The following is a 13,892-nucleotide window of genomic DNA, read 5'->3' on the forward strand; positions in this document are numbered from 1 at the left end:
GGCCGGAGGGGGCGGGCAACTCCACTAGCTGGAGTGTCCTGCTGGGTTGGCACAAAGGAGGTGAGCCTTTGAGGCTCACCGCCAGGTGTGACAATTCCTGCCTGGGGGAGGTGTTAGCATCTCCACCCAGTGCAGGCTTTGTTACTGGCCTCAGAGTGACAAAGGCACTCTCCCCATGGGGCCAGCAACATGTCTCGGTTTGTGGCAGGCTGCTAAAACTAGTCAGCCTACACAGATAGTCGGTTAAGTTTCAGGGGGCACCTCTAAGGTGCCCTCTGGGGTGTATTTCGTAATAAAATGTACACTGGCATCAGTGTGCATTTATTGTGCTGAGAAGTTTGATACCAAACTTCCCAGTTTTCAGTGTAGCCATTATGGTGCTGTGGAGTTCGTGTTTGACAGACTCCCAGACCATATACTCTTATGGCTACCCTGCACTTACAATGTCTAAGGTTTTGTTTAGACACTGTAGGGATACCATGCTCATGCACTGGTACCCTCACCTATGGTATAGTGCACCCTGCCTTGGGGCTGTAAGGCCTGCTAGAGGGGTGTCTTACCTATACTGCATAGGCAGTGAGAGGCTGGCATGGCACCCTGAGGGGAGTGCCATGTCGACTTACTCGTTTTGTCCTCACTAGCACACACAAGCTGGCAAGCAGGGTGTCTGTGCTGAGTGAGAGGTCTCCAGGGTGGCATAAGACATGCTGCAGCCCTTAGAGACCTTCCTTGGCATCAGGGCCCTTGGTACTAGAAGTACCAGTTACAAGGGACTTATCTGGATGCCAGGGTCTGCCAATTGTGGATACAAAAGTACAGGTTAGGGAAAGAACACTGGTGCTGGGGCCTGGTTAGCAGGCCTCAGCACACTTTCAATTGTAAACATAGCATCAGCAAAGGCAAAAAGTCAGGGGGCAACCATGCCAAGGAGGCATTTCCTTACAGCGGTCTATTAACACCAGATCTAGAAGGTGACCCTGTGCATGTGACCATTGTGATGCTAGGCACTGTTGTAAGGGCCTCATGTGCAGTCTTGCGTTTGGGACAATGGCTATGCATGAGGACATCATGCCTAGGAGTTTTAAAACCACTTTTGCCTGTATTTTTAGTGTTGGATACATGGCCCGTATGACCTTGTGAAAATTTTCAACCCTTTGTGGACTCGGAGTGGCTAATCCTTTTGTTGTGTTGATTACCGCTCCTAAGTAGTGCTGTATTTTGCACGGCACAATGTGTGATTTTTTTTAGTTGAGGGAGAACCCGAGTTTGTAGAGGGTTTGTATGACATACTCAGTGTGTTGTGAACACTTTGTTAGCGAGTTGGTCTGGATTAGCCAATCGTCTAGATACGGGAATACGTGTATTTGCTGCCTTCTGATGTGTGCGGCTACTACTGCTAGGCATTTGGTAAATACTCTTGGTGCGGTCGTTATACCGAACGGTAAGACTTTGAATTGATAGTGTATTCCCTTGAATACAAACCTTAGGTATTTCCTGGGCGAAGGGTGTATCGGTATGTGGAAATACGCGTCTTTGAGATCTAAGGTTGTCATGTAATCTTGTTGCTTTAGCAGTGGTAACACCTCCTGTAGCGTGACCATGTGAAAGAGGTCTGATTTGATGTAGGTGTTTAGTATTCTGAGATCTAAGATTGGCCTCAGTGTTTTGTCCTTTTTGGGTATTAGAAAGTACAGTGAACAGACTCCTGTGTTTATTTCTGTACATGGTACCAGTTCTATTGCTTCTTTTTGCAGTAGTGCTGGAACTTCTATTTCTAGGAGGTCTAAATGCTGTTTTGAAATTTTTTGTGTTTTTGGTGGGATATTTGGAGGGATCTGTAGAAATTCTATGCAATAACCATGTTGGATAATTGCTAAGACCCAAGTGTCTGTTGTTATATCCACCCACGATTGATAAAACTGACTTAGTCTTCCCCCCACTGGTGTTATGTGGAGGGGTTGAGTGACTTGTAAGTCACTGTTTGGTTGTTGGGGTTTTGGGGCTTTGAAATTTTCCCCGGTTTCTCGGGAATTGTCCCCCTCTGTACTGGCCCCGAAAACCTCCCCTTTGGTACTGTCCCTGGTAGGTAGACGGTGTTGATTGTGAGGTGCTGGCTTGTGTGGCCTGACCCCGAAACCCCCCTCTGAAGGTTGTTTTACGGAAGGTGCCGAAAGTGCCTCTGCTTTGCGGGGAGTAGAGCACGCCCATGGCCTTGGCTGTGTGTGTCAGTGTCCTTTTTCAGCTTCTCAATCGCCGTGTCAACCTCTGGTCCGAACAATTGTTGTTCGTTGAACGGCATATTGAGTACTGCTTGCTGTATTTCTGGTTTAAAGCCAGACGTGCGTAACCATGCGTGCCTTCTGATGGTTACTGCAGTGTTTATTGTCCTTGCAGCTGTGTCCGCTGCATCCATAGAGGAGCGTATTTGGTTATTGGAGATGTTTTGTCCCTCCTCAACCACCTGTTTTGCCCGCTTTTGAAACTCTTTGGGTAGATGCTCGATGAGATGCTGCATCTCGTCCCAATGGGCTCTGTCATAACGCGCTAGGAGCGCCTGAGAGTTTGCGATGCGCCACTGGCTTGCAGCTTGTACAGCGACTTTTCCCAGCTGCGTCGAATTTTCGGCTTTCCTTATCCGGGGGTGGTTGTAGGAAGTTGGCTCTGTATGTGCTATTTCAAAGTAAGGAATAGCATGCACAGAGTCCAAGGGTTCCCCTTAGAGGTAAAATAGTGGTAAAAAAGAGATAATACTAATGCTCTATTTTGTGGTAGTGTGGTCGAGCAGTAGGCTTATCCAAGGAGTAGTGTTAAGCATTTGTTGTACATACACATAGACAATAAATGAGGTACACACACTCAGACAAATCCAGCCAATAGGTTTTGTTATAGAAAAATATCTTTTCTTAGTTTATTTTAAGAACCACAGGTTCAAATTTAACATGTAATATCTTGTTTGAAAGGTATTGCAGGTAAGTACATTAGGAACTTTGAATCATTTCAATTGCATGTATACTTTTCCAGTTATTCACAAATAGCTATTTTAAAAGTGGACACAGTGCAATTTTCACAGTTCCTGGGGGAGGTAAGTGTTTGTTAGTTTTACCAGGTAAGTAAGACACTTACAGGGTTCAGTTCTTGGTCCAAGGTAGCCCACCGTTGGGGTTTCAGAGCAACCCCAAAGTTACCACACCAGCAGCTCAGGGCCGGTCAGGTGCAGAGTTCAAAGTGGTGCCCAAAACGCATAGGCTTCAATGGAGAGAAGGGGGTGCCCCGGTTCCGGTCTGCTTGCAGGTAAGTACCCGCGTCTTCGGAGGGCAGACCAGGGGGGTTTTGTAGGGCACCGGGGGGGACACAAGCCCACACAGAAATTTCACCCTCAGCGGCGCGGGGGCGGCCGGGTGCAGTGTTAGAACAAGCGTCGGGTTCGCAATGGAAGTCAATGAGAGATCAAGGGATCTCTTCAGCGCTGCAGGCAGGCAAGGGGGGGCTTCCTCGGGGAAACCTCCACTTGGGCAAGGGAGAGGGACTCCTGGGGGTCACTTCTGCAGTGAAAGTCCGGTCCTTCAGGTCCTGGGGGCTGCGGGTGCAGGGTCTTTTCCAGGCGTCGGGACTTAGGTTTCAGAGAGTCGCGGTCAGGGGAAGCCTCGGGATTCCCTCTGCAGGAGGCGCTGTGGGGGCTCAGGGGGGACAGGTTTTGGTACTCACAGTCGTAGAGTAGTCCGGGGGTCCTCCCTGAGGTGTTTGTTCTCCACCAGCCGAGTCGGGGTCGCCGGGTGCAGTGTTGCAAGTCTCACGCTTCTTGCGGGGAGATTGCAGGGGTCTTTAAAGCTGCTCCTTTGGATAAAGTTGCAGTCTTTTTGGAGCAGGTCCGCTGTCCTCGGGAGTTTCTTGTCGTCGTCGAAGCAGGGCAGTCCTCAGAGGATTCAGAGGTCGCTGGTCCCTTTGGAAGGCGTCGCTGGAGCAGAGTTCCTTGGAAGGCAGGACACAGGCCGGTGAGTTTCTGGAGCCAAGGCAGTTGTTGTCTTCTGGTCTTCCTCTGCAGGGGTTTCAGCTAGGCAGTCCTTCTTGTTGTTGCAGGAATCTCATTTTCTAGGGTTCAGGGTAGCCCTTAAATACTAAATTTAAGGGCGTGTTTAGGTCTGGGGGGTTAGTAGCCAATGGCTACTAGCCCTGAGGGTGGGTACACCCTCTTTGTGCCTCCTCCCAAGGGGAGGGGGTCACAATCCTAACCCTATTGGGGGAATCCTCCATCTGCAAGATGGAGGATTTCTAAAAGTTAGAGTCACCTCAGCTCAGGACACCTTAGGGGCTGTCCTGACTGGCCAGTGACTCCTTGTTATTCTCATTATTTTCTCCGGCCTTGCCGCCAAAAGTGGGGGCCGGCAACTCCACTAGCTGGAGTGTCCTGCGGTGCTGTGACAAAGGGGTGAGCCTTTGAGGCTCACCGCCAGGTGTTACAGCTCCTGCCTGGGGGAGGTGTTAGCATCTCCACCCAGTGCAGGCTTTGTTACTGGCCTCAGAGTGACAAAGGCACTCTCCCCATGAGGCCAGCAACATGTCTCTAGTGTGGCAGGCTGCTGGAACTAGTCAGCCTACACAGATAGTCGGTTAAGTTTCAGGGGGCACCTCTAAGGTGCCCTCTGTGGTGTATTTTACAATAAAATGTACACTGACATCAGTGTGCATTTATTGTGCTGAGAAGTTTGATACCAAACTTCCCAGTTTTCAGTGTAGCCATTATGGTGCTGTGGAGTTCGTGTTTGACAGACTCCCAGACCATATACTCTTATGGCTACCCTGCACTTACAATGTCTAGGGTTTTGCTTAGGCACTGTAGGGGCACAGTGCTCATGCACTGGTGCCCTCACCTATGGTATAGTGCACCCTGCCTTAGGGCTGTAAGGCCTGCTAGAGGGGTGTCTTACCTATACTGCATAGGCAGTGAGAGGCTGGCATGGCACCCTGAGGGGAGTGCCATGTCGACTTACTCGTTTTGTCCTCACTAGCACACACAAGCTGGCAAGCAGTGTGTCTGTGCTGAGTGAGAGGTCTCCAGGGTGGCATAATACATGCTGCAGCCCTTAGAGACCTTCCCTGGCATCAGGGCCCTTGGTACCAGAGGTACCAGTTACAAGGGACTTATCTGGAGGCCAGGGTGTGCCAATTGTGGAATCAATGGTACATTTTAGGTGAAAGAACACTGGTGCTGGGGCCTGGTTAGCAGGGTCCCAGCACACTTCTCAGTCAAGTCAGCATCAGTATCAGGCAAAAAGTGGGGGGTAACTGCAACAGGGAGCCATTTCTTTACAGTGGTGCATCGCCCGATGTGTGTGAATTGGCTCTTTTGCGAGCTGCCCCTACCACGACTGAGTCTGGTGGCAGTTGAGAGGTGATAAAAGCAGGGTCTGTGGGAGGTGCTTTATATTTTTTCTCTACCCTCGGAGTGATCGCTCTACTCTTGACAGGGTCTTTGAAGATTTGCTTAGCGTGCCTTAGCATTCCTGGAAGCATAGGCAGGCTTTGGTAGTTGCTATGGGTGGAGGAGAGGGTGTTAAAAAGGAAGTCATCCTCGACAGGTTCTGTGTGTAACGACACGTTGTGGAATTCTACTGCCCTAGCTACCACCTGCGCATACGCTGTGCTGTCCTCAGGTGGTGAGGGCTTGGTAGGGTATGACTCTGGACTATTGTCTGACACTGGGGCGTCGTATAGGTCCCAAGCATCTTGGCTCATGGTGGTGTAAGCCGGTGAATGTGACGGAGTTTGTGCCGGTGATATCTGAGTTACAGGTGGAGGAGAGGGTGGCGGAGTTGCTTTCTTTGCCACCTTTGCTTGTGGTGTTAGTTGTTCAGTCTGGAACTCTAGTCTCCTTTTTCTCCTGATTGGTGGAAGAGTGCTAATCTTCCCTGTTCCACTCTGGATGAAGATCCTCTTTTGTGTATGGTCTACATCAGTAGTCTGTAACTCCTCTTCAAACCTGTGTTTATGCATTTGAGAGGACAATGATTGTTCCTCTGAATATGAGCCGGTAGTGGGTTCGGTTGCTGGTTGTTTTGGCACCGAAACTGTGTCTTTTTTTGTTTTCGGCTCCGAGACGAATCTCTTCTTTTTCAGAGTCGAGCCTTTTCGACGTCGATCATCCTCGGTGCCGCTGTCTCTGCGTCGAGCAGCGTCGGCTCTGCTTTCTCGGCGTCGATCTTTTTCGGCAACACTTTCTCGGTCCCGAGAATGTTGCGTGCCTTTGTCTCGACCCGAGTCGGACGTTCTGGGCACCAGTTCGGCCTTTTTCGGTGCCGATGGACGGTCACCTTTATGGGTTGAGCCATGGCCAGTTGGCAGTGGCGTCCCCTGGGCCTTGTCTGTTTTCTTGTGCTGTGTGCTTTTCGACGTCTTACTCACAGTTTCATCGACGTCAAATTCATCCGAGTCAGATTCATGGATGGAGAAGGCTTCCTCCTCTTCTCCTTGTTCCTCGAACTCTCGGTGTTCTGTCGGCGTGGACGCCATCTGTAATCTTCTGGCTCGACGGTCACGGAGCGTTTTTTGGGACCGGAACGCACGACAGGCCTCACAAGTTTCTTCTTTGTGCTCGGGTGACAGGCACAAGTTACAGACCAAATGTTGGTCCGTATATGGATATTTATTGTGGCATTTAGGACAGAATCGGAACGGGGTCCGTTCCATCGATGTCGATGTTACACGCGGTCGGGGTGACCAGGCCCCGACGGGGGATCGAAATTACCCCGAAGGGCTACCGGAGCTCTTCACGATTTGGTGTCGATTCTAACTATCCCGATCCCGAGCGAAACAATACCGACGTAGTTTTTTGAAGTTTTGACTATCTTTCTGTCCCGAAATCCGGAGCGAAAAGGAACACGTCCGAACCCGAGAGCGGAAAAAAAACAATCTAAGATGGAGCCGACGCCCATGCGCAATGGAAGCAAAGAGGAGGAGTCCCTCGGTCTCGTGACTCGAAAGACTTCTTCGAAGAAAAACAACTTGTAACACTCCGACCCAACACCAGATGGCGGACTGTGCACAACATGTGTATCTGCAGCAACAGATGCCATCGAACATAAGGAAATTCTTCCGCCCAGGGTGACAGGAGGAAGACTGGGCGTAGCCGGCGCCTCGAAGACATCAGGTTCTACGAGCTGCATCCTTAGCAGGGCGGGTTGAGCGTCCACGGCCTGCCGGTCTATTATAGGCTGGTTGAGTCGGTTGTCTTTGGGAATAGTATGGCCGAAATTGTTGTGAAGATGACGGATAGGAAGAGTATCTCTGTTGTTGATACCCTCCTCTGTAAGAGGGCTGGCCGCGCCCCCTAGGGCGAAAGGACGATTTCCGATATTGCAGGGTCCCTAGTGACCTTGCAGTGTCCGTGTCCGTTTTAATTGACTGTAGGGCTTCGTCCACATGTTTCCCAAATAACGCTTGGCCATCAAAGGGTAAGTCTAGGATCTTATTCTGGACGAAATGAGGTGGCTTTGAGCCAGCCCTGCCTTCTTAATACAGCAGCGCCTGCAAGCTGTCTGAAAGCAGTGGTCGCTATGTCCATTGCGCAGTCTACAAGCTCTGCAGACGCGCGTTGACCCTCTTGCACAGTCTTATTTGCCTCTGATTTTACGTCTTCCAGCAGTTGACTAATGAAAGGTGCAATATCTGCCCAAAGCTGTCTGTCGTATCGAGACAAAATAGCCAAGGAGTTGGAAGCTCTAAGCACTAAGCTGGCCATGGAAGAAAATCTTTTTCCTATATTGTCTAGCCTTCTACCCTCCTTATCTGGGGGCGCAGAAATTGGAGCCGAAGGATTCTTTGATCTTCTTTGAGCCGCTTGAGCTACTACGGAATCTGGAGGAGGATGGCCTGTCAAGCATGTTGGGGCATCATCGGGAGCTTTGTACTTCTTATCCAGACGTGGTAAAACTGCTGTGACTGTTGCTGGATTATTCATGACTTTAAGGCCTTCTTCCCACAAGTAGTTCACCATTGGGATGGAATGCACAGACTTCTGGAAGGGCTCTTTAAAATCATAAAGGAAACAATCTGTTTGCTTCGTAGGTAGCGGTAATGCAAAGCGCTTGGCTGCCCTCTCTAAGAGATTGTGAAAACCTCCAATGTCTTCAGGTGGGGACTCCACCTTCGAATGAGAAGGAGAAGATGGAGCAGGAATAATATACTCGTCCCACTCTGAGTTATCATCTATGAGCTCTCCTTCTTCTTGATCTCCATCTGAAATGTCAGTGTCCTGGGGAATTGTCATGTCTGGGGTAGCCACATCTGTGAGATGCAAAGTCGTCGGTCTTTGATGTGGAGTAGAAGGACCAGAAATGGGCGATGGATGAGGCTGTTCTCCTTGTGGAGGAAACCTTCTGTTATAATCCACCAACATGGCTCTAAGGCCAGAAAGCAGGTCGGAAGGGATATACGTTCCCTGTTTACTGCTGATGCTCCAAGGAAGCCTGGGGATCATAAGCTTCCTCATATTCCTCCTCTTCCTGATATTTTACATTCAATTCAGAGGGGCTGTGGGCCGTACCAAAAAGGCCCATCTTCGTCTGAATCATCATCTCCCTCCCAAAGATGTACTGGTACCAGGGAGGATACCTTACTAGGTGAAGTGTGGGTTGGAGTTAATGTTTGTTCTTTTTTGGTATTTTTCCCTCGTCGACGATCTCGTTGACGACATGTAAACTGACTGTCGTAGACGGTGCCGTCGATGCTGGACGCACGGTTATTTTAATAGCCGCAAGCTTCGCCGACGAGTCTACCATCGGCGAAGTCCTCGTCTACGGTAAAGATGATACTGACATCAGCGCCGTCGACGATGACGAGGTGTAGACGGTCGTCGACGCTGAAGTCGTCGTTGTAGTTGTCGTCGACGGTGGTGTACATCGACGATGTCGCCGACGGAGCCGTGGACGACGGAATACCTAAAGTAGTTGGAGTCGTCAGCAATGCGCCCACCGACGGTGCCGTCGACGGGGAATCCGTCGTCGAGGCCTTTTTTCCAGTCACAGAAGATGGCTTTTTGAAAGGCACAGATGGTGGAACAGATGAGGATTTCCTGTGCCTCTCAGAACTGGAAGAATGTTTTTTCCCCTCTTTACTCGAGAGTCTAGTTGGGGAAGAAGATGGGCTGCGACCCTTATAAGACCTTGAAGCAGTCTTTTTGAGGGCTTTCCTTGAGGTTTGTGAGGGAGATCTAGAGCGTGATCTTGCTCTTTTAGTTGATCTCTTGGAAGTGGATGATTCCTCACTCTCAGAATCAGAAACTGGATCCTTCCTATGCTTCAGTTTCTGCAGCCATATTAGTAATCTGCCTTCTCTATCCTTTAAAGTTTTAGAAGAAAAAGTACGGCAAATCTTACAGTCCTTGGCTGAATGATCTGGATAGAGGCAGTAAATGCAGTCTTGATGAGGATCTTCAGAATGAAGTCTTTTCTTCCCACAAGTCTTGCAGTCTCTAAAGAGACTTTTCTTTTCCTTGTAAGACATAGTTGAAAAATAGCTGACAAATCAAAATAATTGAGTTTCTCTGAGAGAAAAAGAGCTGAATAAAGGTGTGAAAACAGAGCAGAGCTCTGAGGAGACTCCCTAGCACGACGTGCGGTAGAAAATCTGAGGTGCTAGAGCTTCTCTCAGGAGGTTCTGAAGGGTGCTGTCGCCTGATTGGTGGAGGATCAAGTTTGGTCCTTTTCACAAAATGACTCTGATAGACTATCAAATTGAAGAGGCCTAGGGCCTTTTTCTCTTCAATATGTTTTAACATTACTTATGAAAATTTATACCAGGACTCCCATCTCGACGACGGGGAATGATTCAAGCATGTGAATCCATGAAAGTTCCAATACTGGAGTAACTGTAGTGCCCCATTGCCTTTGCATTCTTGTTATCTTTCTTAAGTTGTTGGAGCTTATCCATCACCTGTCCGAACAGGGCAACCCCATGAACGGCATGTTAATTATAGAGGCTTGTGCCTCTGAGCCACGCATGTCTCCTGAGAGTGGTCCTCGTGCACATCTTCCTGCCATCAGCATCTGCAACGGCAACAACAGAGCCCCAGGCATCACCTGCCACAGCGCAGGTGTACTGCTGAAGATGCACCAGGTCCAGTCTGAAGCCTGAGAGAGTATTCAGAAGGTGGGTAAAAGTCTGTAGCACAATAGATTACCAACTAAGTTATACACATATTAACCTAATTCCAGTATTTGCTGCACAACTCTAGCAGGTGGACGGTGAAAATATAATTGATGTCAATCTAAAGCACATCAGCAATGGCACACAGCTCACCCATACTAGATGCAGGCCTATCAAAACATAACGCCAATATTACAGTACACATAACTTGAATACATAGGCATGCAAACATTCCTTCAGATGCTATCTACTGTGCAGTGAAGCAGGTGCCTATTTGCTAAGGTATACCTTTCTACGCTCAGATGTTACCTTGTCCAGACACAGGTTTCCATGCCTTTCTGCAATAGCCTTTCGGAAAGCGTGAGAGAGTGGATAGAGCATGCTGTGGTGCGGATGGACAGATGGCAGCCGGTTCTTCTCCAGTTGGTCAGCAACAATACCAACCAGCTTCTTCATTCGCTCATCATAATCACTCCAATCACATACAATCTAAAGGAACAAAAAACTCTTTGAGCCCAAAACCAACACAGAAGGGCATATAAAACACTGAAGGAAGCACAGAACATTCAGCGGGAAAGGGATTCTATGAAAAACTCACCACGTACATTGATTACCACCTGCCACTAATTTTAAACCAGATAAAAATGACTCATTGTGGCAGGAGAGAAAAAAAATACACTTTCAGGTGGCATGTTAATGATGAAACAGCGTTTATCGGGGTTTGTTTGTTAAATGTTTTGCTCAGCTGGAGCTTCGTTGTGGCACAAAACAGTCAGGCTTGCATGAAGTGCGAGGAAATGGGGTACAGTATTTGCAAAGTTTGCGAGACCTCACCATGTAATATACTTACCGACCCCTTTAGGAGCAATAAGTCACTAGGTAAACTCTCTAGTTTAACCCAAGGTAGCTGTGGCTCACAGTTCAAGGCTTATGCAAAGTAACAAGTGTAAAGCATTTAAACAGCACAAAAACAACTGAGGAAGAAATACACGAGCCACTCAGGAAATCCGACAATTAAAAATAAAATTAAAAAATATATATTTTATTTATTTTACATCACACAAAAAAAATATTCTTGCACAATCTAGCTACATTAATAATTACAGAGCGAGAGAGAGAAAGGGGGAGAGAGAGAGAAAAACAAACAAACCGAGATCTAATGTTGATAAAAACAAGCAGAGGGTACAACTGAGTCTGAAGAAGCAAATTACCGAACAGAAAATTTGGATCTGAAACTAGATGAGGGAACACATAAGAGCTATGAAATTCTAGAAAAAGTGCCCAAGTATGAGGAAGAAATTAAAGACAGTAATCAAAGTTTTTGAGATATGAAAGACTACAAGTTTTGCAAGGTTTATTCCTATGCCAAGAAATGATTTAACTTCCAAAAATCCAAAGCCTATGGACAGGTAATGTCACTAGAGAATAAGTTTTCCTGCAATGGTTCAAACAACGAATTAGTGGACTCTTCAGTCAATGACAATGAATAGAGCTAATGGACCTAAAACGTAAAGAAAACGTGACTCACAGGAACTACTCAAAACAGGGAAAGCAAGCATTTTCAAACAAAAGGACAAAAGGTAAGTTTTGCACCCTCTTACAAGGGGAAGAGCACACACCAGGAGTCAAAACAAGATACCAGCTGAAAGTGCACAAGAAGGGAGTGGTGAGCTTCTGGTGAACGGAACAGAACGCGATATTAGTGTTCTGAATAAAGAACTTTCCTATGCTCCTACTAGACCCTGTTACATTTAGGAGCTCAAGACAGATGTGTATGCATTTACCAGAGTACTGAAGCTATAAAAGGTTCTCTGCTACTGTAGGAAGTTGGCTCTGTATGTGTGTAGGAAGTTGGCTCTGTATGTGCTATTTCAAAGTAAGGAATAGCATGCACAGAGTCCAAGGGTTCCCCTTAGAGGTAAAATAGTGGTAAAAAGAGATAATACTAATGCTCTATTTTGTGGTAGTGTGGTCGAGCAGTAGGCTTATCCAAGGAGTAGTGTTAAGCATTTGTTGTACATACACATAGACAATAAATGAGGTACACACACTCAGAGACAAATCCAGCCAATAGGTTTTGTTATAGAAAAATATCTTTTCTTAGTTTATTTTAAGAACCACAGGTTCAAATTTAACATGTAATATCTTGTTTGAAAGGTATTGCAGGTAAGTACATTAGGAACTTTGAATCATCTCAATTGCATGTATACTTTTCAAGTTATTGACAAATAGCTACTTTAAAAGTGGACACTTAGTGCAATTTTCACAGTTCCTGAGGGAGGTAAGTTTTTGTTAGTTTTACCAGGTAAGTACGACACTTACAGGGTTCAGTTCTTGGTCCAAGGTAGCACACCGTTGGGGGTTCAGAGCAAACCCAAAGTCACCACACCAGCAGCTCAGGGCCGGTCAGGTGCAGAGTTCAAAGCGGTGCCCAAAACGCATAGGCTAGAATGGAGAGAAGGGGGTGCCCCGGTTCCGGTCTGCTTGCAGGTAAGTACCCGCGTCTTCGGAGGGCAGACCAGGGAGGGTTTTGTAGGGCACCGGGGGGGGACACAAGCCCACACAGAAATTTCACCCTCAGCAGCGCGGGGGCGGCCGGGTGCAGTGTAGAAACAAGCGTCGGGTTCGCAATGTTAGTCTATGAGAGATCTCGGGATCTCTTCAGCGCTGCAGGCAGGCAAGGGGGGGGGGGTTCCTCGGGGAAACCTCCACTTGGGCAAGGGAGAGGGACTCCTGGGGGTCACTTCTCCAGTGAAAGTCCGGTCCTTCAGGTCCTGGGGGCTGCGGGTGCAGGGTCTCTCCCAGGCGTCGGGACTTTGGATTCAAAGAGTCGCGGTCAGGGGAAGCCTCGGGATTCCCTCTGCAGGCGGCGCTGTGGGGGCTCAGGGGGGACAGGTTTTGGTACTCACAGTATCAGAGTAGTCCTGGGGTCCCTCCTGAGGTGTTGGATCTCCACCAGCCGAGTCGGGGTCGCCGGGTGCAGTGTTGCAAGTCTCACGCTTCTTGCGGGGAGCTTGCAGGGTTCTTTCAAGGCTGCTGGAAACAAAGTTGCAGCCTTTCTTGGAGCAGGTCCGCTGTCCTCGGGAGTTTCTTGTCTTTTCGAAGCAGGGGCAGTCCTCAGAGGATGTCGAGGTCGCTGGTCCCTTTGGAAGGCGTCGCTGGAGCAGGATCTTTGGAAGGCAGGAGACCGGCCGGTGAGTTTCTGGAGCCAAGGCAGTTGTCGTCTTCTGGTCTTCCTCTGCAGGGGTTTTTCAGCTAGGCAGTTGTAGGATGTTGGCTCTGTATGTGCTATTTCAGAGTAAGGAATAGCATGCACAGAGTCCAAGGGTTCCCCTTAGAGGTAAGATAGTGGCAAAAAGAGATAATACTAATGCTCTATTTTGTGGTAGTGTGGTCGAGCAGTAGGCTTATCCAAGGAGTAGTGTTAAGCATTTGTTGTACATACACATAGACAATAAATGAGGTACACACACTCAGAGACAAATCCAGCCAATAGGTTTTGTTATAGAAAAATATCTTTTCTTAGTTTATTTTAAGAACCACAGGTTCAAATTCTACATGTAATATCTCATTCGAAAGGTATTGCAGGTAAGTACTTTAGGAACTTCAAATCATCAAAATTGCATGTATACTTTTCAAGTTACTCACAAATAGCTGTTTTAAAAGTGGACACTTAGTGCAATTTTCACAGTTCCTAGGGGAGGTAAGTATTTGTTAGGTTAACCAGGTAAGTAAGACACTTACAGGGCTTA

The 13,892-nt window shown here is 47.9% G+C and overlaps 1 protein-coding gene across 9 annotated transcripts in view; it reads right to left on the minus strand.

Moving 5' to 3' along the window:
• OGT (O-linked N-acetylglucosamine (GlcNAc) transferase) overlaps positions 1-13,892 on the minus strand; it is a 486,071-nt gene that overhangs the window by 230,683 nt on the left and 241,496 nt on the right. For 5 of the 9 annotated variants that reach the window (XR_011198862.1, XM_069209076.1, XM_069209038.1 and 2 more), the window contains exon 12: positions 10,429-10,629. Coding sequence is in view for 8 of the 9 variants with exons in the window: in XM_069209076.1 (XP_069065177.1) it covers positions 10,429-10,629 (201 nt within the window). In the remaining variant the exon portion in view is untranslated. The remainder of the gene's footprint in view (positions 1-10,428; positions 10,630-13,892) is intronic. The other 4 variants (XM_069209047.1, XM_069209086.1, XM_069209030.1 and 1 more) reach the window with 1 other exon arrangement.

The sequence above is a fragment of the Pleurodeles waltl genome, chromosome 2_1, assembly GCF_031143425.1.
Source record: "Pleurodeles waltl isolate 20211129_DDA chromosome 2_1, aPleWal1.hap1.20221129, whole genome shotgun sequence".
Lineage (NCBI taxonomy): Eukaryota > Metazoa > Chordata > Amphibia > Caudata > Salamandridae > Pleurodeles > Pleurodeles waltl.